The sequence below is a fragment of the Lygodium microphyllum genome, unplaced genomic scaffold (genome assembly GCF_053477565.2).
Source record: "Lygodium microphyllum isolate KBCC unplaced genomic scaffold, Lygodium_microphyllum_v1.1.10 scaffold_128, whole genome shotgun sequence".
NCBI lineage: Eukaryota > Viridiplantae > Streptophyta > Polypodiopsida > Schizaeales > Lygodiaceae > Lygodium > Lygodium microphyllum.
In genome coordinates, this window is record NW_028229611.1 from 178,418 (window position 1) to 202,954 (window position 24,537).

The window sequence follows — 24,537 nt, forward strand, 5'->3', positions numbered from 1 at the left end:
GAAAAAGGCTATGTGCAAAAGAAGGGAGTTGATTATGAGGAGACATTTTCTCCTACATCCCATATGACCACTATCAGATGTACGATTGCATTGGTTGCCCATTATGGTTGGATTGTGCACCGGCTTGAGATTAAAACTGCATTTTTACATGGGAAACTTCAGGAAGAAATTTACATATGCAAAGAGGGGATCCTTGTTGGTCATTTGTCTTTATATGAATGATCTTCTACTCATAGAGACACATGCTGGTCAAATTTCAGCATTTAAGAAAAATTTGCAGCAAACTTTTGAAATATCAAATTTGGGACCTGTGCATTACTATTTGGGTGTTCAATTTATTCATGATACTAAAGGCATTGGATTGCCACAATTCAAATGTATTGGTAAACTCCTTGAGAGATTTGACTTCCAGGATTGCGAGCCTGTAAGTACACCAATGGAGAGTGGACTTAAGCTTCCTTTGCATGATGATAGTGACATGTTTGACATTCATATATATGATCCAGCAGTTGGATGTCTAATTTATTTATGCAACACAGGGCTAGATATTTAATTTGCAGTTTCAGCCTTAAGCAAATATATGCATAGCCCACGCATGTCACATTGGCAAGCTATGAAGTGTGTTTTCTATTACTTGCAAGGCATTGACTCTTGGATTGCTTTATGCCAAGGGAGGATCATTGCAGTTACATGTTTACAGTGTTTCCGATTGGGCTAGAGATTTTGATTCTTGTCACTCCACAAGTGGAAATTGTTTCTTTCTTGGCTCTTTTTACATTTCTTGGCTTAGCAAGAAACAATCCACTACTGCCACATCGTCTTGTGAAGCTGAATTCAAGGCAGCTTTCACTACCACAATTGAATATGTATGGCTGAGACGTTTGTTGGCTGATCTTGATGTATGTCTCACGGAGACTACTCCTTTGTTTGCTAACAATCAGATTGCCATTGTAGTGGCACGAAACCTAGTGTTTCATGCACACACGAAAAACATTGAGATGCATTATCACTCTCTCAGAGAGAGGCTACATGTAGAGGATATTAGCCTTGTCTATTGTCCTGCCAACAACAATAATGTGGCAGACATCTTCACGAAAGCTCTTTCTCGCGACAAATTTGAAGCATTTTGCAATGCTTTAAATTTGATCTCCTGTAGTGGATGATCCTTGTATGCTGATCACTTTTCACTCCAGGGGGGTTTGTTGGGTTTTACTCACGCCTACGCTCACACAGGAGTGTTGATGGTCCACATGCAGGACACGTGTACTTTTTACTCTCCGTAAGAGGTTTTTTTCCCGAGTCACATTATTCTTTATTTGTGTATTTATGTTATACAGTTTGGTCACTTATTGCACATTACACACTTTCATGTGTGAACGCACCTTAAGCCACTTACACGACCCTTAAGTCTAAGGGTTGTACTATGTACTTTGTACTTTGAGTTACACACTTTTCAACTAATCTTGTTGCCATCTCAAGACCAACAAAATTTTACGTGGGACTCGATTTCCTTGTCAGATAGTAAAGCTGCATTGCCATGCAAATAGGTGTATAAGCTAAAGAGTACCCATGGTTGCCCTAAGCTAGCTAATAAGGTTAGATTGGTTGCAATGGGTTTTAAGCAGGAACATGGAGTTGACTTCGATGAGGTCTTTTCTCCTATGGTCAAGATGATGACCCTCTGCTCGGCATTGGTTGTGGTTGCACAATTAGATTTGGATCTCTATCATATGGATGTGAAATGGTGTTTTTGCATTGGAACTAGGATGATGAGATTTATATGCAATAGCCTAAGGGCTTTGTGGAGAAGGGCAGGGAATATCTAGTGTGCAAGTTGAGGAAGAGTCTCTATGGACTTAAGTATGGTACCACAAGTTTGATGCTTTCATGCATTCACAAGAGTAGTTCTCGTAGTGATATGGATTTGTGTTTGTACATGAAGAAGACCCGTGATGGTAGCCTTATCATTTTGGAACTATATGTGGATGATATATTGATTGCTGGGAGTGCTCATGATGAGCTGGATACCTTGAAGACTTAGCTCATGAAGAGCTTTGAGATGAAGGATTTTGGGACATGCTATGCACATTCTTAGTATGTGCATTATGTGTGATCGCTCTAATAAGTAAAGGGCTCCTTTACCTATTGCAGGAGTATATCCATAGGAGATTTGTTACCTAGGGTTCTAGGTGGGACTCGACATCACTCCTACCTAGCAGTTTTTTCCAGTCCTTGACTCTATTCAGAGGAAGCTGACCTATTGGAGTACTGCTGGTCTCTCCCTAGCGGGCTAAGCCCTAGTGGTCAACCAGGTCCTCCTAGCGACGGCTTGGTACATTGCCTCATGTTGGTGCTTCTCCTCGTCCTGTGTCGTTCAGCTTCGCCGCCTAGTGTGGAACTTCCTTTGGGCCAGGTCAGATGGTTCTAAGGACTCTTGGGCCAAGGTGGCGTGGACAACCATCATCCGGCATCGGTCAGAGAGAGAGGGCTTGGGATCATTGACCCAGAGTATCAGAGTACGGCCCTTTTGGGCAAGCTTGTAGTTTGCGGTCTCACACCAGGAGGGCAAATTTGGAAGGTCCTACTGCAGAAGGGTCTCTAGAAGTGCAGATCGAGGCTTGGCGGGGATTGGAGACGGTCCTTGAGATGGATCTTCACGACGGCCCTGATCATGCCCCCCAGATCCCCCTTCCCATGTAGCTTACTTCGGGCGTGGCGGGGCCTTCGTAAGGCCCTAATTCAGAGCCCCCCAGGTTGCCAAGAGGAGATAGACGGCTAGTCGGTGATATGGAACCCCTAGGTCAGAGATTAGGAGGGGATATAGATCGGCGACCGCTCCCACATCCAGTGGGCTGGTTGCGAGGTCGGCTCGGCTCGCACCATCAGGACCTGGCGGGAGGTATATGTCAGAAGTGGTGCAGCAATGGAAGCGTAAAGAATATGCTGAAATAAATGCTGAAACACAAGACAGAAGAAAGAAAGAAAGAATGAACACAGTAGACAGATGAGAACTCAGATGTATGCTCGGGAAATGGAATCCATATCGAACACGAGACAGCAGCATACAACGGTGAGTCACTGGCTGCGTGGGCTCCTCAACACCGGCTCCTCTCTCCCAGAAGGATCTTCACTGATGGCTGAAGTACCAAAGACTGTGGAGGAGGAGCCCTATAAATAGCCACAAAAGTGGGGAGCATAAAATGCAGGTCGGCCAGCAACAAATGCTAAATAATACATCATAAATGGCCACTAAAATGTGCCATAAAATACTGCATAAAATGCCCAGCCTCTAACACAGACTCACACCATGAGCTGACTAATATCTGCTAACAGTATATAGGTTGGTGGACGAGGAGATGTTGCAGCAGGCATTAGGTTGCCGGAGAGAAGTCAAATTGAGAAGGGAGATCGACGTAGCAATACCTCAGGAGTGGCTTGGCCCCCCGATACGAGAGATGGTAGAGCTCAGGGAGATATGGGCCGCTAAGTTTTCACCGATTGGTATCCCCCTATAGGTGATAGGTAGAGTGGGCGGCACCTCGCATGGGACTTTCTTCATCGTTCAGGAGGGGGGGCCTTGGGCGCTTGATAGAGGGCAGCAGGATAAGGGGATAGCTATCCTTGCGTGGAGGAGGATTCGGGTGGTGGGCCTTTAGGGGAAGACTTCGTATCTGGACCCCTGTGTTTTCTGGGAGGAGCTCTGGGAGTGGCGCCTTTAGATTTGGGAGGGCAGACCGTTTGATGAGCTGGAGTGGGATCCAGGAGAGTGGCTATGGCCGGCCACTGCGGTCGCCAAGAAGCCACCAAGGTACCTGGAGTACACAGCCAGGATTGGTAGACACGTGGTGATGCAGGAGGACATGGATTGGGCGCCGTTATGTGGCAGGTATTGGGCGGAGCACAGCACCAGGGATGCTTTCTGACGGACTTTTTGGTGCCACCTATGGGGCTTTTGGAGGCCGAGGATGGTATCGTATTTCGTATGATTGGTGGCACATGGAGGCCCGGCGATAGGGAGTTGGTTAGCCCAGATGCAAAAGGACGGAAGATGTAAACATTGCACACAGTAGTTTCTGGAAACTCCAAAGCACTGCCTTTGGTCGTGTGAGGCGGCGCAGCTAGTGTGGAGAGGAGCATGCCGCATCCTCCGCCGCATAGCACCCAACCTTGGATGTATCTCATGGGGAGCTTTCTGTTGGCAGGCAGTTAGTGAGGGTCGTCACCTTCTGTATGAGGTTGGGATGCAGGACACGATGCTCCTTATTAAGACCGGGTCATGCGCAGTAGTTGGCTTGGAGGCTCTACCCATCCGCCAGGTACTGGAGCCCACAACAGACCGCTCTGAGGTATGGGAGATCATTGGAAGTCTTACTGGATGGCATATTTGGAAGGTGCGGTGTTAGGGGGTTTTGGGCGGGGAGAGACTTTCAGTACAGTCAACTTTAGTAGAGCTTTGGACCTCCATCATCCACTCCCTCCACGGTCGATGGGACCAGGTGTAGGGCGAGTCTCGAGCAGGAGCTCTGATCTCATTTCATACGCACTTGGGGCAGCTAGGACGTGTTTTTCGTGATGCAGGCAGGCAGTCCTAGATGGCGATACACGGCTCCATGGCTTCTTGCCCCAAACCCCCTAGACCGCCCTGAGAGGCTTGTATACTTGATATATTTGTGACTCTGAGCAGCTCCAACTAGTCTGTTGAGCATGAGCACTTCCTTGTACTCAGGTTTTTTCTGAAGTAATATAATTAGCCACACTTTATTTGCAAAAAAAAGATACTTAAGCGGTTCCATATGCAAGGTGGTAAGCTAATTAGTTGCTCTTTACCTTCTCATGTGAAGTTGAGTCAGGCTGATTGTCCCTAGACTGATGATGAAAAGGTTGAGATGGCCGAGATCCCATATGCATTTGCAATGGGAAGTTTGATGTATGCCATGATGGCCACTTTCCCTTGACATAGCATTTGCAGTGGGAGTTGTGGCATGTTATATGGTGACACTTGGTCGGCATTATTGGGACGTTGTGAAGGGTATCATGACGTACCTGAAAGCCACTATAGATATGTGCATTTGCTATGGTGGCTAGGATACTACAGTCGTGGATTACACGGACTCCGACTATGTAGGACATGCAGATAGTAGGAAGTCCACCTTTGTGTATGTCTTCATTTTTGCGAGAGGTGTTGTCTCTTGGATGTTCAAGGTCCAAAAATGCACGGCCTTAATCTATTATTTGTTCTTGCTTCCGCTCTTGTGCTTCCACTCCGGCTTTCCTATCAGGCTCTAAGACTGTACATTTGCATGGGATACATCTTAAGAATTGAGGCATTGTTTTTGCTGGTCAGAACATATTCAGATTTTTTGCATATTAGTTTGTTGCCTTTGGTTTTGACAGTAGTTATGATTCATGTATGGATTGTAACTTGGATTTATTGGGTGGAAATTTCAGCATGCTGGGGGCTTAAGCATTGTTGAGCAATAGTTGCAGATATTGTTTGGTTGTGATGCCACATTTATTTTTAGTGCAAACTACTGCCTTTGTCTCATTGCAATGCAATCGAGGTAATTGTAAGATTCTAAGGGGGAGGTCTGTCGTAGGGTTGTGAAATTTCAACTTATTTCTCTAGGGACAATTAATTTGTGCACATGTGAAATCGAGTTAAGATCTAAGTCACGGTGATTGGTAAAATTCATTTGGGCTTTGGGGGACAGTGGCAGAAGTTGTGGAGGACAGATGCCAGGTACTCCAGTGAGTACCTGAGAGAGATCTTGGGTGAGAGACATTAAATTGCCATTTGTGAACGACTTTCAGTATCAAAGGGGGTTAGGGAATTACATTAATCAATGAATGTCCAAAACTAAGGTTTGTAAAGGATTGGCAGTGAAACCTTGGTCTACTACCAAAGCTTCAGCCTTTGTCAATTGTCCCCCCTTTTTTTGGAATAAACTATAAAGAATACAACGAGTCAACAAGGGTTTTGGTGGTAATAAATTATTCAGTGAGCCCTTAACCTTTATTGTGCTGAATTTTGTTTATTTATGTGAGATCTTCTTGCTGGTATCTTTTAAGAAATAAGGGATTTAGCACCCTCTTTGGCAAGGAAGGCTGGTTTCAGCAAGCACTTCTCCAGCACAAGATTCTCTTCCAACACATTACTAAAAATTTGGGCATCACATGAAGATTCGAAGACAATACAATGGTTTTGGGATCGCCCTCTAGAATAAGGGGGAAATATTTTGGCAAGATGTTCCAGGTGAGTTGTTTAGGCGTTTCATAAGTTTGGGGAGTTTTTATGATAGAAGCTTATTTGCAATGTGGAAGGAAAAACCAATCTAATCAGTACAGTTCATCCTCTTTAGAAGAATGACTTAGATATCACTAGCTAAATGTATGTTAGGTATACATAAACAAAACTAGATTTTTGAGTCCAAACGTGCTCACATTTGCTGTCATTTTAAGGTTTTTGCACCTTATGAGCTTATTTCTGTTCTCAAAATAGTCAAAACCATACAAAAGCAAGCATATCTTATAGAAATTTCAAGGAGCTAAGGAGTGATGTTATCTTTTTCCCTATTCACGTGTGAGATGCATCAAAACCCTTCTTTCTTGGATTTTGGCAAGCAAAAGATATGAGTGGGGGGTTTTGATCAATGTTCATGGTTATGATTAATAGGTACATGCACAAAAAGTCTTGTCTAACTAGATACACATCCCCAAAGTTGGCTGAGAAAGCTTGCCCAAAAAAGTGTACCTCTATCAGAGGATATTTAGCAAAGAGCTCTTAGCTGGTTTCTCAGATTTGGATGGTCCTCTACTCTGGGCCAGTTTTGTATTGCTAGATTGTGCACATGACATGGATAACTAATTTTTAGATACTCAATGACTCTCTTTACCTTTGGTATTTTTGCAAATAGAGATGACAGGGGGAATAGAGCCAAAGATGGGAGATGTAGGGTGGTTGGATCAATGTTCATGGTTACGATTGGTAGGTACATGCTCAAGAAAGCTAATAAGTGAGGGGGTCATAAACTACTTGATTGCAACTAGGCTGGTTTTAGTGCAGACCCATTGGGTACTCCCTTTTCCTGTTGTGGTTTAGGTCTTGATATGTTTTATGGCCTTCATGTGTTGATATACTTTTCAGCTCCATTTTTGGCACGTCTATCTTCTTGTTCTGGTGGTGCACCACAATTTTACACATTTTGTTCACAGTTGATGGACCATGAATGGTGTCCATTATTACCTATTTATAATCACGCAGCTGTATCTCACTGATCAGTTAGTTGGTTGTACTATCACTTAGTCGATTGTATCGTTTGTCACAGATCAGTTGGTTGGTTGTACTATCACTTAGTCAGTTGTATCGTTTGTCAGTCAGTCAGCTCCTTGTACACATTCATTTCATCCCTCCATCTTTGTAAGTTGAGTTTGAGTGAATGCTCCTGCATTCAGTTTTCTTCAATTGTGGATGTGTATTGCTGTACATAACCCATGAAATTAGTGACATATACAAAACCTCTAAAAAGTGTGTATCATGTAGGTATTTGTGTGTCTGGCCTGTTCTAGAGCTCATGTATGCACTTGTGTGACATCCCAGTAACAGAAACTGGAGCAGAAGCCCTCTTGGGTCTGTTTTGGCTGACCTAGTTAGCTGTATGGAGAAGCTGTACCTGTCTTTGCTATTTCTTTTGACTCAGACAAAGATCAAGTTGTATTTCAATACTAAAGTGGACCAGATAACTTATCTGAGCATTTTAAGTTAAGAGCCTGCTAACAGCTCAATGCTTTATTTTGATTTTGCCCAGCTGTATGGTCTTCACAACTTTTAACATTGAGCTCTATTCTGGTCTAATTAAACTTCTAGTCACACTTCTTTAAAATCAAGCTTATGTTCACCTCTTTGGTTTGTGCAGGTTCTTTTGGGCTCAACAGCAGCATTGACACTGATGACAATCATTTCTGTGGTCATTGGGAGAATTTTCCGGGCAGTGCCAGCTCAGCTGAAAACAAGTTATTTCTTTTCCTGATGCCTTACAGACTTTACTAGGCTGGACAATCTTACATTTGTAAAGGAGATGCAAGTGCTGATTCCCCATGTGATTATTGGTTCCTCTCTGTATCTGGAGGACTCCTTGGCAACTTACTTTTGACACGTTGATGAGTTAAAAGACAGTTCTCTCACTGCTGTTTAATTCTAGTGATTGCAAGGGTTGTGATTGTCTATAGTAGCTCGTGTTATAAATGCCATCCTACCTTGATCTTATGGTTCCCTTCTCACACTATGAAATGGACTCAATGTTAAGGAACATATTTGTTCCAGAAATCAAAGTAGGTCTGGTGGTAGCACCGAAGCAGAACCATGACCCCCTTTTACTTGAAAATAGGAGTTGATGAAGCCATGTATAATCAATGGCAGTTCATGAGGACCCTCCGAAAGAGTTGCAACAAATCTAAGTGTCAAAACTGTAGTATGTCTTTGAGATTTGTCAACACTCCACAAAGGCCGAGTCATGCTTGTGAGAAAAGGAAAATGGATTTGAGTGGAAAGATAATCATATGGATGACAAATGTATATATGTGCACCATGTGCTCATGTTAAAGCTGTTCTTTCCCAATTGAAGCAATCTATTGGTTGGTCTTCCTCCATGAAATTCGAAAATTCGGCACTTTTATCTCTCCCACAAGAAAGTTGGCTGTTGCTTAAGATCTGAGAAACCCTGAAATTCAAGCATCTGGTCTCTCTGATGTAAGTGCTTGCTATTCGGAAAATTCATGTTGTTCAACGTGCTCATTGGTTTCTTTAAGATAGAATGCAAAGTGAAGGGCATATCTTGTTGGGAGTCTTATGGTAGAGGACATGCTGAAGCAGCTAGTAACAGCATGCGTGCTGATCAAAGTGGCATTGATAATGCCCTATGGGAAAAGTATATCAGTTGCATTTCAACATAAGAGAAAGAGTAATGTATGCGAAGAAATCAATCTGCACAGAATTATGAAGGCAGATCTGCAGTCTGTATGATAGATAGATATGTATCTCATTGATCATAGCAGATGATGTGGGCACTTAAGGCAAATGGACATTCACCTGTGTGTGGAATCAATGGGCTCACATGATCAGTATTGACTTAAAACTTTGCGTAAGCAGATGATGTGGGCATATAAGGCAAATGGACATTCGCCTGTGTGTTGAATCAATGGGCTTAAATGAACAATGTCAACTTAAAAATTTGTGCATTGAGCTCATCCCACTAGGCTGACAGCCCTATGTGTAGAGAACTCTGTTGATCAGACTTATTGAAATTGTCCTATGACACGAGAAAAGAAATCCTTTTTTTGGTGCTGTGGAGGAGGTAAGAGGGTTTGGAATGAAATGATCGATCAACAATGCCAAAACTGCTAACATGTATATTGCTAACTGGTGCTTATGCCATCTTGGTCCATGCTGCACATGCACTGGCTAATACTGTTGATGAATAGGTGAAGGGTAGCAAAACAGGTAATTGGGGGAGATGAAGTTGGAACCTGTATAGCAAGAGGTGGGGCTCTATTTGAGTAACCTTTTTGGATAGAGGAGCCTCTGTAAAAGAGCAGGGTCTGAATAGGCTCATCAAAGAAGACATGATGGCTTGCTGCAACCTCTCATCCCTCCAGAACAAAGGACTAGTAGCTGCCAATCAAGTAAAAGCAATTGATAATGATGGATCTCATTGGCAAAGAGTCAAATCCTCTGTGCTCGACCTCATATGTGCTAAGGAACACTGCCAAGGATAGCCTTGTATATTGTCAAACCTGGAACAGGCTACTGGAACTGAAATGTGTATACTATGTGTCTGTCCCAAAGGATTAAAACTCTAGCCCATAGCATATGGTCCACACCAATGCCACAGATGATAGTAGTATAGTCTTGCTAGTATCTTGCCCAATCAAAGTATGAGTAAGATCTCAAGGGACCCAAAACCATGTCAGAGTTCGAAGTACTCCCCAAAGTACTAGTGGGAGTTTGAACTCTCAAATATATTGAGATATGGATGAGGGACCGATATGTAGGGAAGCCTCGTAGAACATTGTACTGTTTCTTATGGTGCCCTAAATAGACATAAGTTGATCATGCCAATGCTGCGCTTTGCAAGGAAGCTGTCCACAGGGAAGGCACCCAACAAAAAAAATGCCATAAGATTCTAAGAATAATCATGATTTGAGAGAGCTTCCTTTTTCAAATTCACCGATGATGCTTCCACCACCATTTCAATGGTTGTCCATATGCCACATGCTTCTGGATCCATGGCGAAGAGATGTTGATGAGGTACACTAATTTAGCAGACAATGTAGATAAAGGCAGAGGTCTAGTGGTGGAATGGGTCGTTGTAAACTCTAATCTTATAACTTGGAATGTTGATGGTAGTGGAGGAATGGGCTCTAATGGAGACTGACTGTCTAAATTTATGCCAAAATAGTTGATAGTGCTTTCGTAGACTACATTTGGCAAAAAGGTCCACTAAGGACAGCACATGATCATGGTCACCAACCACATAGTGCAGGGCTCTTGGAACTGTGTGTGAGGACACCTCTCTAGCCCTCCACGACAAGAAGACCAGCGTCGCTTGCTTGTCGACTTAGCTACCGAATTGTGGGCCTCCATGGACCTGAAACGAGATCAGCCCGCCAATTTTGCCACTCGCATAAGTGTGAGGATACAATCCAATGTTGGAAAACCCCCCTTGAATTCAGCTTGCCCCTATGCCGTAAGGCCCACTCCCTCTATCCATTGACTCAATTCTTGCTGAAGGATGGAGGCATATAATTTGACCAATGTGTTGCCAACCATGATGGTGCAATAGTTACTGGGTGAGGTAGGATCTCCTGACTTAAGGTTGTGTACAATGATATTAGTGCTCCAACTCTTAGGGAAGCCTTCACACATGGCTCTATCAAACATGTATGGCAAGACTTTTGCCACCATATCTCTAGCACATATTAGGTGCTCAGCTACCAATCCATCATGATCCTATGCCTTACCTGTGTGTAACCCATCAATGGCCTCTTGTACCATGCTCTTTGCGAAGAAAGTAGATGATTGTGGGAAATATGCTAGTAGATCTAGGAGAGGGGGCTGATCTGATATTGCGTATAGGCTAGCTGCATGTTGTCTCCATGTGTGGGGGGGATGTGATAGCTGTGGCCGGACAATGCGCTCTAAAAATTCTCCGTGCCTCTTTGAAATTGTGGCTTGAGAATAGTTGATACAAACACTCTCCATGTGGGCAAGGAAAGCTCTCTTCAGCCACCATATGAGGTGCTTAGAGAGTATCCTTGTGTGTTAGAAACAGAATGTGCATGCTTTGGAATACCTCTTGCAAGCGTCCCACTTGGCTATGGGTGCACATTTTGCATTTCCATCTCAAATGGGGAGCCTTTGTGGGACATTGCTTCAATTGCAGAAAATTGGGTCACTTTATTGTAAAATGTACTAAAGCCAAAGAAGGGACAACACAGACAAATGAGGTTCTTGCTGTTCAACAGGATGGTACTGCTATACATATAGATGCCTAGCCGCCCGCAGAGGGAAATCTGGGCAAAGGCAAACAATTGCTTTCACCCCTCATTGATGGTGTCCATGATTGGGAAGAGGTGCAGTTGAAAAAGGGCAAAAAGTCAAATGATGTTCAGAACATTGGATCCTTGGAGGATACACAGAACGTCTTCCACAGCTATGTGTGCTATAAGGACAAGCCTTTGGCTCGACTCCCAAGGTGCTAGTATTGCATCTTCGAGCATTAAAGCAACCTCTAACCTTGAGGCTTGATAGGAGTCATTACATGCGCCCCCTAAGCGTCTGGCCTTTGACAAGCATGATAAGGTCATTACTCCATGTGACTGCAGATACCCGCACAGTAGCATAGTGGATGTGGATCAGCCCTTGACTTCAAAAGCACATGGTAATTGGAAAAATGCCTTCGTTGTATTGGTAAATTTTTTGGATGAGGATGTTCTTGCTGTTTTGGCATAAAGCTGTAGCAAGGGAATTGCAACCCCACCCTTGATCTCCCATCTCATCGTGAAAATGGGTACATGGAATGTTCGAGGTATTTGTTCACGTGGCAATAGCATGCTATGTGGAAAGCCTTACACTAATACCTGGGATGTTTTGTGTGTGACAGAGCACAAGAGTCAAAAAGAAGCAAGGAGAATCCTAGCCTGTCATGGCTTCAAGCTTTTTTATGTTGGTGTTTCAATAGGAACCAATTCCGGTGTGTTGGCAATTGTCAGGGAGAAATTTCAACTAGTAGTGATCAAGAGAGATGTACTGGGCAGATTTGTAGTTGTGGAAATTACATATGAAGGGGAAGTGCTATGGCTGGTGGGTCTCTATGCTCCTAATGATGTACTTGGAAATTACCACCTTGCCTTACCAGCCCAAGGCCCGGAGATCACCCTTAGTGCAACTAATAGGGCCAACTTAGATATATTAATGTGTAGTCCCGACGCAATGGTGTTCATGAAAAAGAAAAAGAGAGCGAGAGAGACCAATGAATGTAGATCAACTGCTCAAGTTAAATGGATGTCGACTAGATGGTCTTGAGTTCAACTCTTACATTTGCAAGGTCATTTAATATAGGAATAAAAATGAGAGTTTTGAAATTGGGTTAATGGATTGATAAAACAGGTGGCTTATCATTGGGGTAGCCACTTGATTACAAGGAGAGACACACACACACGTGCGCATGCGTGCGCGTCTTCTGAGGTTGAAATTGGCCTATGAGACAAAATCATGTACAATGTTGATCATCACTAGACATCAAAATGAGTACAATTGGAAGATGAGATAGTACAGGTCTAGTTGTGTGGCTATCTAGTTCCACTTGTGTAGGTGCCGTGTGGGTGGTCACTGCCTAGAAGAAATTAGTAACATGTGATTGATGCCCCCCTCTCTGTGTAGTGCTAGCCTGTAGTAGTGATGTGTCGAGCCTCTGGATCTCAACTAGGAACTAACCAAAGTGGCATTGGTGTGGGGACTTCATAGCTAGTCTGAGTGAGGTGTCTCCTCCAAATAGTGTGTTGTATGTAGCTCGAACTATGCTATAGGCTTTGCATTTTATAATATCCTCGCTCTCACATAGAACCCCCCCCCTTCGCCGCGGTTGTCATTGACGCGGAGGGAAGAAGAACTGGAAGATAACGTTGGGGAGAAAGCAGTCGATGCTGACGAGAAAGGAGTGGAGGAGGAAGGCGACGACGGCGAGGAAGATGAGGACGACGACGGAGATGATGATGGAAGCAGGGGCACAAGCGTGCAACCTCTCTCCTCCCCCCCCAGGCTAGAGAAAAAAGGGCCTAAATGACAGATGAAATGATATATTAATGTCTATAAAAGGCCAAAATGACCTATGAGACCATGAGTTACAATCATGTGTATGATGGTACAATTGTCTGGGAAAAATATGTAGCACAAAGCAAAATAAGAAAGGAAACTAACTATGGCTATGTGCAAAACATAGAGCTCTATCTAGTAACAATGAGCTCCAAATGGTACAATCTCATGTGGATATGGAGGGCCTAGCTCTAGCCCGAGCAATAATCCCCTGTATCTGCCTATGAAGGTGTTGTCGATGTTTGTGTCGAGGCTTAGGACATTTGGATCGGCTAAGCTGAACGGCTCGATCAATCAGTACTCCTTGTTTGTGTGTGGACTGTGGCGGTGAGAGAGGCTCTTGTGTGGACTGTGGCTGTAACTATATTGAAGTCTTCTGAGTCTCCTTTGCAAAGAAGTCTGTGAGCTGCCTCTGTGAAGGGCCTTGGGGTCCTGGAGCAGCTATACTCCTGAGGCGCATGTCACGAAGCCGTCGTATCTCAAGAAGAAAGAGGCCAAGGCATCGCTGATCGGTAAAATCCATGACTTTAGATAGCGGTCCAAATCTATCTCTAAAGAGACAGTGGAAACGACCACGGACCTCATAATACGCTAGGCAGCGACAGATATAATGCTTCTCTGTCTCTGGCTCTAATTGGCATATTTGGCATATGCACTCCTTTGGTGGGATAGATCTATATCTGCTAGTCTCAATCTCTAGCTGATGTGAGGAGGTGCACAACTGGCCAATAGTACATCTGATCCCATGGGAAAGGTGGGTATCCATGTATCTCGAGCGAACAATAAATCCATCATCTGTAGTATGAAGAAAATGCTCGCGGTAGAAAGCCATCTTTGTCCCTAGCTCCTGCCCTGGCATCAACCATGTCCGCTTAATATCCAATTGGGTAAGATCCATCCTGATGATCTTGCGAATCTCTAACCTGCTCAGATCAAGAGATGGTGCATCAAGGGAGTATTGGAAGGAGGGTAACTTGTCCATGCTAAAGCCATGCAACTCAAACTAGGTTGACATGTGTGCATACCAACATGAAGTATCACCCTCTCTAGCAAGCTACTTGGAGGACTCAAGGGCCAACCGTGTATATGTGTGTCTGGGTAAGTCCCATAGGCTATGTATGATGCGATCGACGATCGGGTGAGGGCCTCTATCACAATCGGTGTAGCTGCTAGCTTGGCTTTGATGATCTCATGTGGCACTGAGACCTTATATCTGATCATCCTGGATATCATGGACACTAGGGGTTTCTCCATTGACCTCCATCTGTCATAAGTGCGCCCTGATCTGCTATGGTGGTCAAGACTGGGCCCCCATATCTGTACTCCATAAAGTAGTGTGGATGTGACCAGTGTATCAAAGAGCCATTGCTTGGTGTGGGGTTCTTGGAATTGCACCTGTGAGCACATCCTCTCCAAACCACTTAGTGCTGTGTATCCGCAAGTCAGTCTAGTGTCTGCTGCCTCTCACATAGAAAAGGTGAGCCTTGTGAATAAGACTCCCATGTATGTATAAGAATCCACATACTCCAGCTCCTCAGATTCATATGTGAATTTAGCTACTGATCTCTTAACCCACTGTGGTGTAGTATTAAATACCATCACCTTGGTTTTACCAAGGTTCACTGAAAGCCCACTGTCCAAAGTATAGGAGTGTAATGCATCCAAGTGTCTTTGTAAACCCTTTGGAGAGTCAGCTATCAATACAATGTCATCTGTATACAATAGGAGAGAGAGAGAGAGAGAGAGAGAGAGAGAGAGAGAGAGAGAGAGAGAGAGAGAGAGAGAGAGAGAGAGAGAGAGAGAGAGAGAGAGAGAGAGAGAGAGAGAGAGAGAGAGATGAGAACAGCCTATTCTTCTTAAAAATGATGTACATGGCTGTTTTGTGGTGATTGAAGTTTTATTTGAAGGAGAGATCTTATGGTTACTTGGCCTTTATGCTCTGAATGATCCTTTATCCTACCGGGATCTTTGGAATACTTTTTAGTCCTCCTTGTCACTTGGCAGAGGGGGCTTTTTGATGGGGGATTTTAATATGTATGTTGATTCTTCACAGTCCACATCAGAGCATTCGGTGATGGACGCTCCAGAAAGTCGTGTATGGAATGTGTTTGCTCTTGCCGTACTTAAGCAAGATCTTTGGTCTTGGCTACACCCTTCTTCTACAGGGTTTACTTTCCATTCTGCGCAGTATGCAACTACATGGTCGCGGTTGGACCGCATGTACATCATGCAGAACGATGATTTTCTTCCTGAGATGCTCGAAATGAAAGTATTGCAACAATATGCCTTGTCGAACCATTTTCCTCTACAACTTGAGATGCTTGCACAACCCATTGCACCTTATAAGCAGTTTCTGGATAGACTCCCTTTGCGTTTCAACTCGTCTTATTTGAAGCATTCAATCTTTCAGGACTATATGCAGCAATTGATTGAGAGATTCCTATTGGACTTCTCCTTTGAGGGCAATGCTTCGTTTTAACGATTGCTCTCTAATGTGCAGCAGGTTGCTCGGCAGTATGGGATCCATCATGCCTCTCTTTATCGGCGGCGTCGACAAGCAGCAGAGGACTTACTAGCTTTGGTTTGTTCTTTGCTGGTGGACACTCCAGATGATGTATTTCTACTGCCACTGGCGATGCGTTTGGCTGATCTTATTAAAGAGTTTCAGTTGAAATCCTATCAGCAGGCCAAATTGCAAAATTTGACTGAGACTTTGCAAGATAGTGCTTGTCAGACTCATAAGTTCTTTCGAGCTCTACATGCATCTCCTGCTCGAGAAAATATGACTAGACTCCAGGATCGAGAAGGTCAAATGGTTATTGATCCTCAGACTATTGTGAACATGTGCAAGAATTATTTTCTCGACCTTCTTGGTTCTTCTCCTTTACCTTTTGACCAAGTTACTCATGCACGTTCAGTTTTCTATGATTTGGTCCGCAATCAGGTTCCACATGACATGCAAACTACTTTGGAGACAGATATTTGTGAGGCAGAGGTTATGGATGTTTTACTATACCTGCCCAAGGATAAAAGCCCCGGTTGGGATGGTCTCACCAATGAATTCTCTGAGGTTTTTGCTACTCAACTGGTGAAACCATTGACGACTATGTTTCAGCAGGTTTGGGAAACGGGGTTCATGCCTTCCTCATGGAAAGAAGGTCTTATCAAACTGCTTCCCGAAGTTCCTTCGCCGTCAATGTTGAAACATTGGAGACCAATTTCTTTGATGGGTTCGATGTATAAAATCTTTTCCAAAGTGATGGCGAATCGGCTCCACAAGCATCTTCCGGCCATTGTGCATCCTCTTCAATATGGTTTCATTAAGGGCCGAAACATTTTGCATAATATCTTAAATGTGCAAATGGCTATTGACTATGCAAGGCACTCTAATCAAGAAGTGGTATTGATTCAATTGGACCTAGAAAAGGCGTTTGATTATTTAGACTGGTCTTTCATTGGAGAACTTATGTCTACTATGGGATTTGGCACTCGGATGTCTCGATTGATCTACACCATTAGTGTGGCGGCTTCTTCGCGAGTTATGCTAAATGGCAGCGTTACCGAGCCATTTGTCCTTGCACGCTCTGTGAGACAGGGTTGCCCTTTGAGTCCTCTCTTCTTTGCCCTTGTGACTCATCCGGTTCTTTCGATGTTATCTTCTATGGTAGCTTCGACTCACATGGCTAGATTGTCGCTTCCTTCTGGACAGCACTTCATTAGTCAATCTTTGGCTGATGACAGTTTTATGATTTTGCGGGCGGACAAGGATAATCTTCGCAAAGCATTGGATGTTTGGACGCTCTTTGGACAGGCGTCTGGTCTTCATATCAATGCTTTCAAATCAGCCATTCTTAGTTGCACGGAGTCAGATTTACAGTCATTGGGCTGGCAGGGATTGGTGGTTTCCCGTGGTTCCATTGTTAGGCATCTTGGGTACCCTTTGGGTGTTGATGTTCGGCCAAAGCAACTACTAGAGTGGATTTCACAGTGTAATGACTCATGAGGGCTCTAGATTTTGGACAAGAGACTGATTTTTTTATGATTTTGTTTAGTTATTGGACTTTTCTCGATTTTGACATTTTGTCAGTTTGTTTTGAAATGAGAATCATGATGTTGCAACTTGACTCGGTCCATATTGTAGATAGGTTATTTACATGTTAATTTCAATTTTCTTTGTATGATATGTATGAATCATAATGTTTGAGTTCTAAACCATAGTATAGCTGTCTAAAGACTAACTTTGACATAAGTGACAAGTTAATAATGGATCGTGGATATGTAACGTATTATTCTCAATTGACTCTATTATCACTCAAGCTCAATTGACCATTCTTTGTTTAAGAGAGAGTTCCATAGAGATTTAGAACCTCTTTCCCTAATCAAAACTATTAAAAATCCCCATATAAAAAAGCCTATGTCTTTTATTTTACCCCCTCTTGAAAGAAACTTACAAAACACGTTTTTGATGATTCGTTTCTAAACGTTTTTGATGTTTCTGGTTGCTATGAACCTCAACATAAGTCTCTTAAGTAAGTAACTATGCAATCTTAGTCAGTCAGTAGGAGCCTTAGAAGTCAAACCTAATCTTGGGAGGTAAACTTACTCTAGCATTAACAATAAGGGGAAAAATTAGAGTGAAACCCCCAAGAAAACATCTACAAGTTGTGAGAATCCTTAAGTTAATCAAACTTAGGATATTACTCCAACTTAATAACTGAGTATGAATCCCTTGTTGATGGCCAAATATAATGTTTTTTAATTACTACTGAGTGCTTATAAAGATGTGCTATTGTGCAAAAAAGACTATCACTATGAGATTGTGAGAAACTTAGAAAAAATGGTTCCTACATATGGGCTTTATTCGTTCAGTATTCTTAAGATATTGTTTCTTATAAATTCCCTTTCAATGTATGGAATGTACAAATTAACCTAAGTAGATTCACAAGTAGAATTTGTGGTTGGTTGACACTTAGGTACCAATAACCTATGTATTAATCCCTAAGATAATCACACTCTTTGGGAGAAAAAGACATTCAAATGAAATTGTTTTGGTTTATGTCAAAATATTTTGAGATATACATTGTTGCTAGTTAAAAGTAGATTGTTTGTCTTAACTCTTGATTGAAATGGGAAAACTCCTTAAGAGGGAGAGTTTACTTGTTCCGAGGCTTATCAGACATAGAAGGGTTTACTTAGGACTAAAACTAAGATGCCTTGAGATCCGCCGTCTGATAACTACTACTATGTTTATCAATCCTGTTCGAGGCTGGGCTAAATACAAACAACAACTCCAAGCCTTAAAGGCAAGTGGAGGGAAAAAAGTTTGGGTTATCGAACAATATAAGTGATTAATAGAACATATGTCTTGTACAGTGTTTGAAACCTTAACATATGCCTTAGTGAAAGTGTTAAGTAAAATTTTGCATAGTATCGCTCTTTGATTCCAAGGGGGAGAGCGAATATATGATGGAATTATTATTGCGTCGATTCTTGCATTGTTTAAAAAAATACAATTGGTTTTGTTAGATTGATCAAATAACATCCTAAGTTCTTTTACAGTCAATTGATTGTTGGATTGTCGTTTGGATAATTATTTCAAGTACTTGTGATTGATGGCAAATTCATGGCAGGAGTTTGTGACGACAAGTTGCCATGGGAATAAAGGAATGTTTTCTTGGAAGACGGTATTAGGTTGACTGCCTTGAATGTGCTTGATTCTTAAATGATTTAATTAAAAAAAGATTCTTTGCACGGGTGAATCACCTCCGAGATCACATCGCGGATTAACTCGAAAAGGGCACTACTCGATTTACGGGTTGAAGGTCGAGTTGCGGAAAGGCCAATCACAGAAATGGTATTGCACTCCTAGGCCGTTTATGGGTCAGGTGGAGCTCTGGACACCCCTTACCAAGTCCGGAACGGAGTTGAAGACTGCCGTGGCCCCAACGTCTGTGGCGTTGAAAGATCCTATTCTAGATAAAGGATGGAAATTATGGTGCCACGTGATTTAGACTGGGTACTTCCACAGGGCAAAAGGGATATATAATTTCTCCTGTATGGACAGGAAACAAAGATTAACTTGAAGATAAGTTAAGGAGCTTGTTTGAACTTGTTTGTCAAAAGGACTGCTTGCTCCGTTTTCGTGTCAGTGCTATAAGTTACAGAATGAACCCTGTTCCCTAAAAGGCTTAATTAAGGAAGTTGATTTTAAATGTTACACATAAATGTGATAGGACCTAATTAAATAACTAAAGAATGCCTATTGAGGGAAGCGGGTAGGTGGAACCCCCAACGGGCCCGACAAGGTGGACCCAGAGAACTGGGCGGCTTCTCACAAGGTTTTTCCGACGACCGACCCTTAGTAATTGTTAGGTTAGAACCTCGATTCATATCGTTTTAGGGGAGCAGAATGGGACTATGCCCTACGGGTAGAGAGGTTGAGCGGTGCATCCCTCTCGTTTCCCATTCTCTTTGAACCAAGTGCGGCATGGATCTACTTCGGCTTGGGTATCTTAGCGAAAAGTGGGATGTCCAAGACCCGATGCTGGAATGTTGTCAGGAGACCTTGACCACTAGGAACCTAAATTTCAGGTCGATCCCAGTGGGTTCGGCCACGAATGTTCCGTGTTGTGAGGCAGACTCGGCGACAAATCCCGTGACATTCCATGGGAGTGTCGGCGGGCAGCGTCGCTTAGATTCGTCTCTCGATGGACCACTAAAAACGTGCTTGGACAGCTGATAAGCGGGCATGTTACACATTTGCAGATGTAGTGCTCCTCACTCTCTACCTCCTCCTGGCATAATTTGTAGATCTACTCAACTCTAGGGATGTCGTGGGTATGTAAGTGTTGAGAATCAGCAATCACACTCACTAAACAGCCTCTTTGTATGGAGCTTCAGGGCCAAGGACATGCAGGCTAACCTATCCCATATGCACAGTGGTGCCTACTGCAGTTTCCTACTTTCCTATAAAGCATTGTACTTGCTTCCTTTTCTTAAGCAATGATAGTACTCTTTTCTTTCCAGTGAAGTGTCAGTGTCATTGTCCACATACACAAGATTGTGTTTATGAGTCCAAGTCTCAATCTTGGAACCTAATTCACTTGTGTAACAAACAGTGTCTTTGTCTTCTTCATCATGAGTCCACACTTCTCCTTCCATCCACCATAACTCACTGCCATGCTCTAGATCCCGTAACTTTAACATGGTATCAGAGCCCAGTCGGGCATGGCTCAGCTCGGCTTAGCTCTTCTCTGCTCTCTCTCAGCTCATGTTAATCTCTGGTCAGCTTAGTTCCATCCCATGACTTCATCTCCCAACTCTACCCTCACTGAAGCTTCCATGGCAGCCATAGCCAGCAGCACCCTGTCAGATTGAGCTACTTATATCTCACTCCACATGTCAAATCTCTTGGAGCTTCCTTCTGGAAAAGTATTCCCCAACTCACAAAGCTTCCCTGTATCACATCAATCCATGACATTTGGCTATCTGAAGCTCAGCATTGTGAAAATTCCCAGTCACTGCCATAGTCTTCAACTGTGACCTGCAGGACATACCCTCCATGCAGCCTTCATATCTCTCTCTGTAGAGCATATCTTCATGAACTTTCTTCTAGATATATCTTCCTCTACTTAGGGCGCTCCCTCCTGGCACAACAATCGACCACATTGGTGATCTACAGCCCTGGCATTGCAGACATTCGACATCGCTGCCCAAAACTGCGCCGTGCCTGTTCGTCCACTCTGCGCGCGCCATACAGGCCACGATCTTGACGAGGAGGATAGGGCTTTTGAAGAGCTTGAAGTAAGCTTCATTTCCATAAAAAAAGTTTTGGAAATGATCAACCATAGCTCTTGCAATCTGCAAAAAAAACCAGGTCCCTATCTGAAACCCTAAACTGTCAGCCATAGCCAATTTCATTAAAGCTCAAAAATCTCATCATTTTTTTCTCTCCTGCCACCTGGAGAAACCCACTGCCACTCTGAGCTACTGTTCTAGCACCAAATCAAGGAGGGGAAGAACCTGAGAAGATTAAAGAACGACCGAACGATCTCGAACAAGAAGAATCAAGCTCAACATCAACACTGACATAGTGTGTTTTCACACTGTCATTAACTGTGTCTCTTGACACATTGCAATCTGCTCTTCTACTGATAAAATCTCAGAATTCTGGTGTTGATTTATTGCTGATCTTGCAACCTCAACATGGGAAAAGACTCTCCAAATGCTCGATTCAAAGGAGTCGGGTTTCACACCTGGCAAACCCGCATCAAGCTCATCTTGATGAAAAAGGGTCTCTGGGCCATCACAAATGGCAAAGAGAAGAAACCTCGGGATGCGGACCTTGCAACTACTTGGCAAAAGAATGATGACAGAGCCCAGGCCATTATCAAACTGGAGCTAGACGACAGTTATATCCACCATGTGGATAACTGTGAGACCTCACAGGATACATGGAAGAGACTTGACACCTTGTTCGGTGCACAATCTAAATCATCAAAGTATGGTCTCCTGATTGAGTTCTTCAGGCTTGAAATGAAGTCCAGCACATCACTTGCCACACATCTAAATTACATGGAAGGACTCCTAACCCAACTTGTAGAAATCAACATTAAAATGGACGAAGATGTTTGCATCGGTGTTCTACTTAAGAGTTTGCCTCCTGAATATAATAATGTATCAACAACTTTAATCAACATGCCAAATCCTGAACTTGTTGATATCCAAGCATCACTGTTAGAAGAGGAAAAGAAGCTAAAAACTAAGGAAGAACCAAGTACCTCTAGAGATGAGCATGCATTATATGTTGGCAACAGGTACAAAGGCAAGAAGGATCAGCTCTTCTGTGACTTCTGCAAAAGGACCGGACACACCGAGAAGTTCTGCCACACAAGAAAGAGATCCCAAAAGGCCTATCTAGTCGCAGTCAAAGAAGAAGAAGAAAATGGAGTAAAGAAAGAAGAAGAAGAAGAAGAAAACCACCAAGAGAAGGATAAACCTCATCAGTCCTTCTATTCAGATAGACTTTTTTAGTTTTGTATTTCCTTGCCCTAATGCTTCCTGCCATAAGCTTTGTAAACTCCTCATGTAACTTGGCATTACAGTCCCTGTACACTTTGTGAGGCCCCTGTTACAGCCTCTGGATGTCCATCATGTTTTGGTGCCCACACTTAGCCTTTTCTGCGACAGCCTCTGGTGTCTACCATGTTTGTGGTGTGCCCACACTTTGCAGGTGGTTCTCATTACAGCCTCTACACACTTTGTGCCTTTCTAGTTGTGATTGAGGAGGGGTGTTGAGAATCAACAATCACACTCACTAAACAGCCTCTTTGTATGGAGCTTCAGGGCCAAGGACATGCAGGCTAACCTATCCCATATGCACAGTGGTGCCTACTGCAGTTTCCTACTTTCCTATAAAGCATTGTACTTGCTTCCTTTTCTTAAGCAATGATAGTACTCTTTTCTTTCCAGTGAAGCGTCAGTGTCATTGTCCACATACACAAGATTGTGTTTATGAGTCCAAGTCTCAATCTTGGAACCTAATTCACTTGTGTAACAAACAGTGTCTTTGTCTTCTTCATCATGAGTCCACACTTCTCCTTCCATCCACCATAACTCACTGCCATGCTCTAGATCCCGTAACTTTAACAGTAAGTTATGGGGTCAGCTTTATAGGATGCTGTAGCCTATGCAACCCTTTCTTGCACCTGTTACTGATCATCCCTGGTTGGACTACGACCTTGCTTTCTTAATCTTCAAAAGGCTTCAGCCAATCTGGTCCACCATCTCATGATTAAGGATCATCATTGGCTGACCAACAGAGCCAATGCTATTTGGGGTATGCATAAATCTAAGGTTTGGTGGAAATGACTATGGCGGAGGGATGGGTTTTGTATTCCTTATGTGATTTGATATAATATAACTACCCATTATATATATATATATATATATATATATAGAGAGAGAGAGAGAGAGAGAGAGAGAGAGAGAGAGAGTGTGTGTGTGTGTGGGTGCAAGTTGATGCTGCTTTCTATTTTTTTTTACAGATCTCTCATAACACTGAAATCTTCATGTATGTGCAGCCCTGCCAGTGGGTGAATATGCTGCAGTGGCTCTTCTTTTATTTTTTGGCTTCAAGTGCATCAAGAATGCTTGGGACATGCCCTCAGCACCACCTAAAAGTGAGGAAAATGAACCTGTCGAGATAAGTGAGTTGACAGAAGCAGAGGAGGTCATTAAAAAGTCTGAAGTGAGTATGTGAAGCAATACATCTGAGTTTAGAAACTGCTATCTCCTATTTTCTTTGGTTGGTATGCTCTTCGAATTGTGTTGCTTGTTTTGTTGTTGCGAATGAAAATATCAGGCTATCATTCCCATGAGAAGGGGGGAGGAATGCAATTCCTCCCTTGGTGATTTAATGTTTATCTTACAAGTGAATTCCTTTATTAAATTACTAGTACACATGAGCAAAAGTGTCTCCAAGCATGCGATTTGTCATTTGCACTCCTGAAGTTTTGGTTGATAAAGAAGGAATATTGTCCCAGTCTAACATTGGCTTTAATACTGGCTCTAAATATTCAGGTGGACAAGAAAAACTCGCCATTGGGAGTTTTTGCAGAGACTTTTAGTCTAGTCTTTGTAGCTGTAAGTGTCCTTCTATCTACTTCAAATGTTAATGAAACATGCACACATACATTATTTTATGGGACATGGGAGCCATGTACTAGCTATGAGACCTCACAATTATGAAGCGAAAACTCTCTCTCTCTTTCTCTCTCTCTCTCTCTCTCTCTCTCTCTCTCTCTCTCTCTCTCTCTTCGAGGAGAACGTTAAGTTGTATATTGATAAAGGTAATAAGGTAAAAACAGATATGCTTAATCAGATTAAGGGTGGATCCCCTGCATGGAGGTCCAAATTTTCGTCTTCTCATTTAGCTGCATCATGTTTGTCAATGGTACTGTGAGATAATCTGATGTTTTATTTTGGAGTCATCCATGAGAAATTCTACTGAATCTGCTTCAGAATTGCTAGTAATAGGCTTTATTTTGTTAAATACATCTGATAGTAAGCGTGAATTTTGCAGGAGTGGGGGGATAGATCAATGCTTGCAACAATAGCTTTGGCTGCTGCTCAGGTTGGTGCTAACTTGTAGATATGTGCGTGTACGC

General features: G+C 43.0%; 2 protein-coding genes across 2 annotated transcripts in view; one reads left to right on the forward strand and one right to left on the reverse strand.

Annotated features, from left to right (window-relative positions):
- The window catches only part of LOC148008526 (protein PAM71-homolog, chloroplastic-like), a 90,541-nt gene that overhangs the window by 64,941 nt on the left and 1,063 nt on the right, over positions 1 to 24,537 (forward strand). Inside the window, exons 5-8 of the mRNA XM_087674201.1 lie at positions 7,914 to 8,010; positions 23,452 to 23,618; positions 23,951 to 24,013; positions 24,453 to 24,503. Of these exons, the coding sequence (XP_087530327.1) occupies positions 7,914 to 8,010; positions 23,452 to 23,618; positions 23,951 to 24,013; positions 24,453 to 24,503 (378 nt within the window). The remainder of the gene's footprint in view (positions 1 to 7,913; positions 8,011 to 23,451; positions 23,619 to 23,950; positions 24,014 to 24,452; positions 24,504 to 24,537) is intronic.
- LOC148008528 (uncharacterized) lies at positions 13,731 to 14,351 on the reverse strand. The gene has a single exon (XM_087674199.1). The coding sequence runs from the start codon at positions 14,349 to 14,351 to the stop codon at positions 13,731 to 13,733; it is 621 nt and encodes a 206-aa protein (XP_087530325.1).

Excerpts from the sequence above, each read along its gene's own strand:
- LOC148008528 (XM_087674199.1), bottom strand. The coding sequence starts at position 14,351 with ATGGACAAGTTACCCTCCTTCCAATACTCCCTTGATGCACCATCTCTT.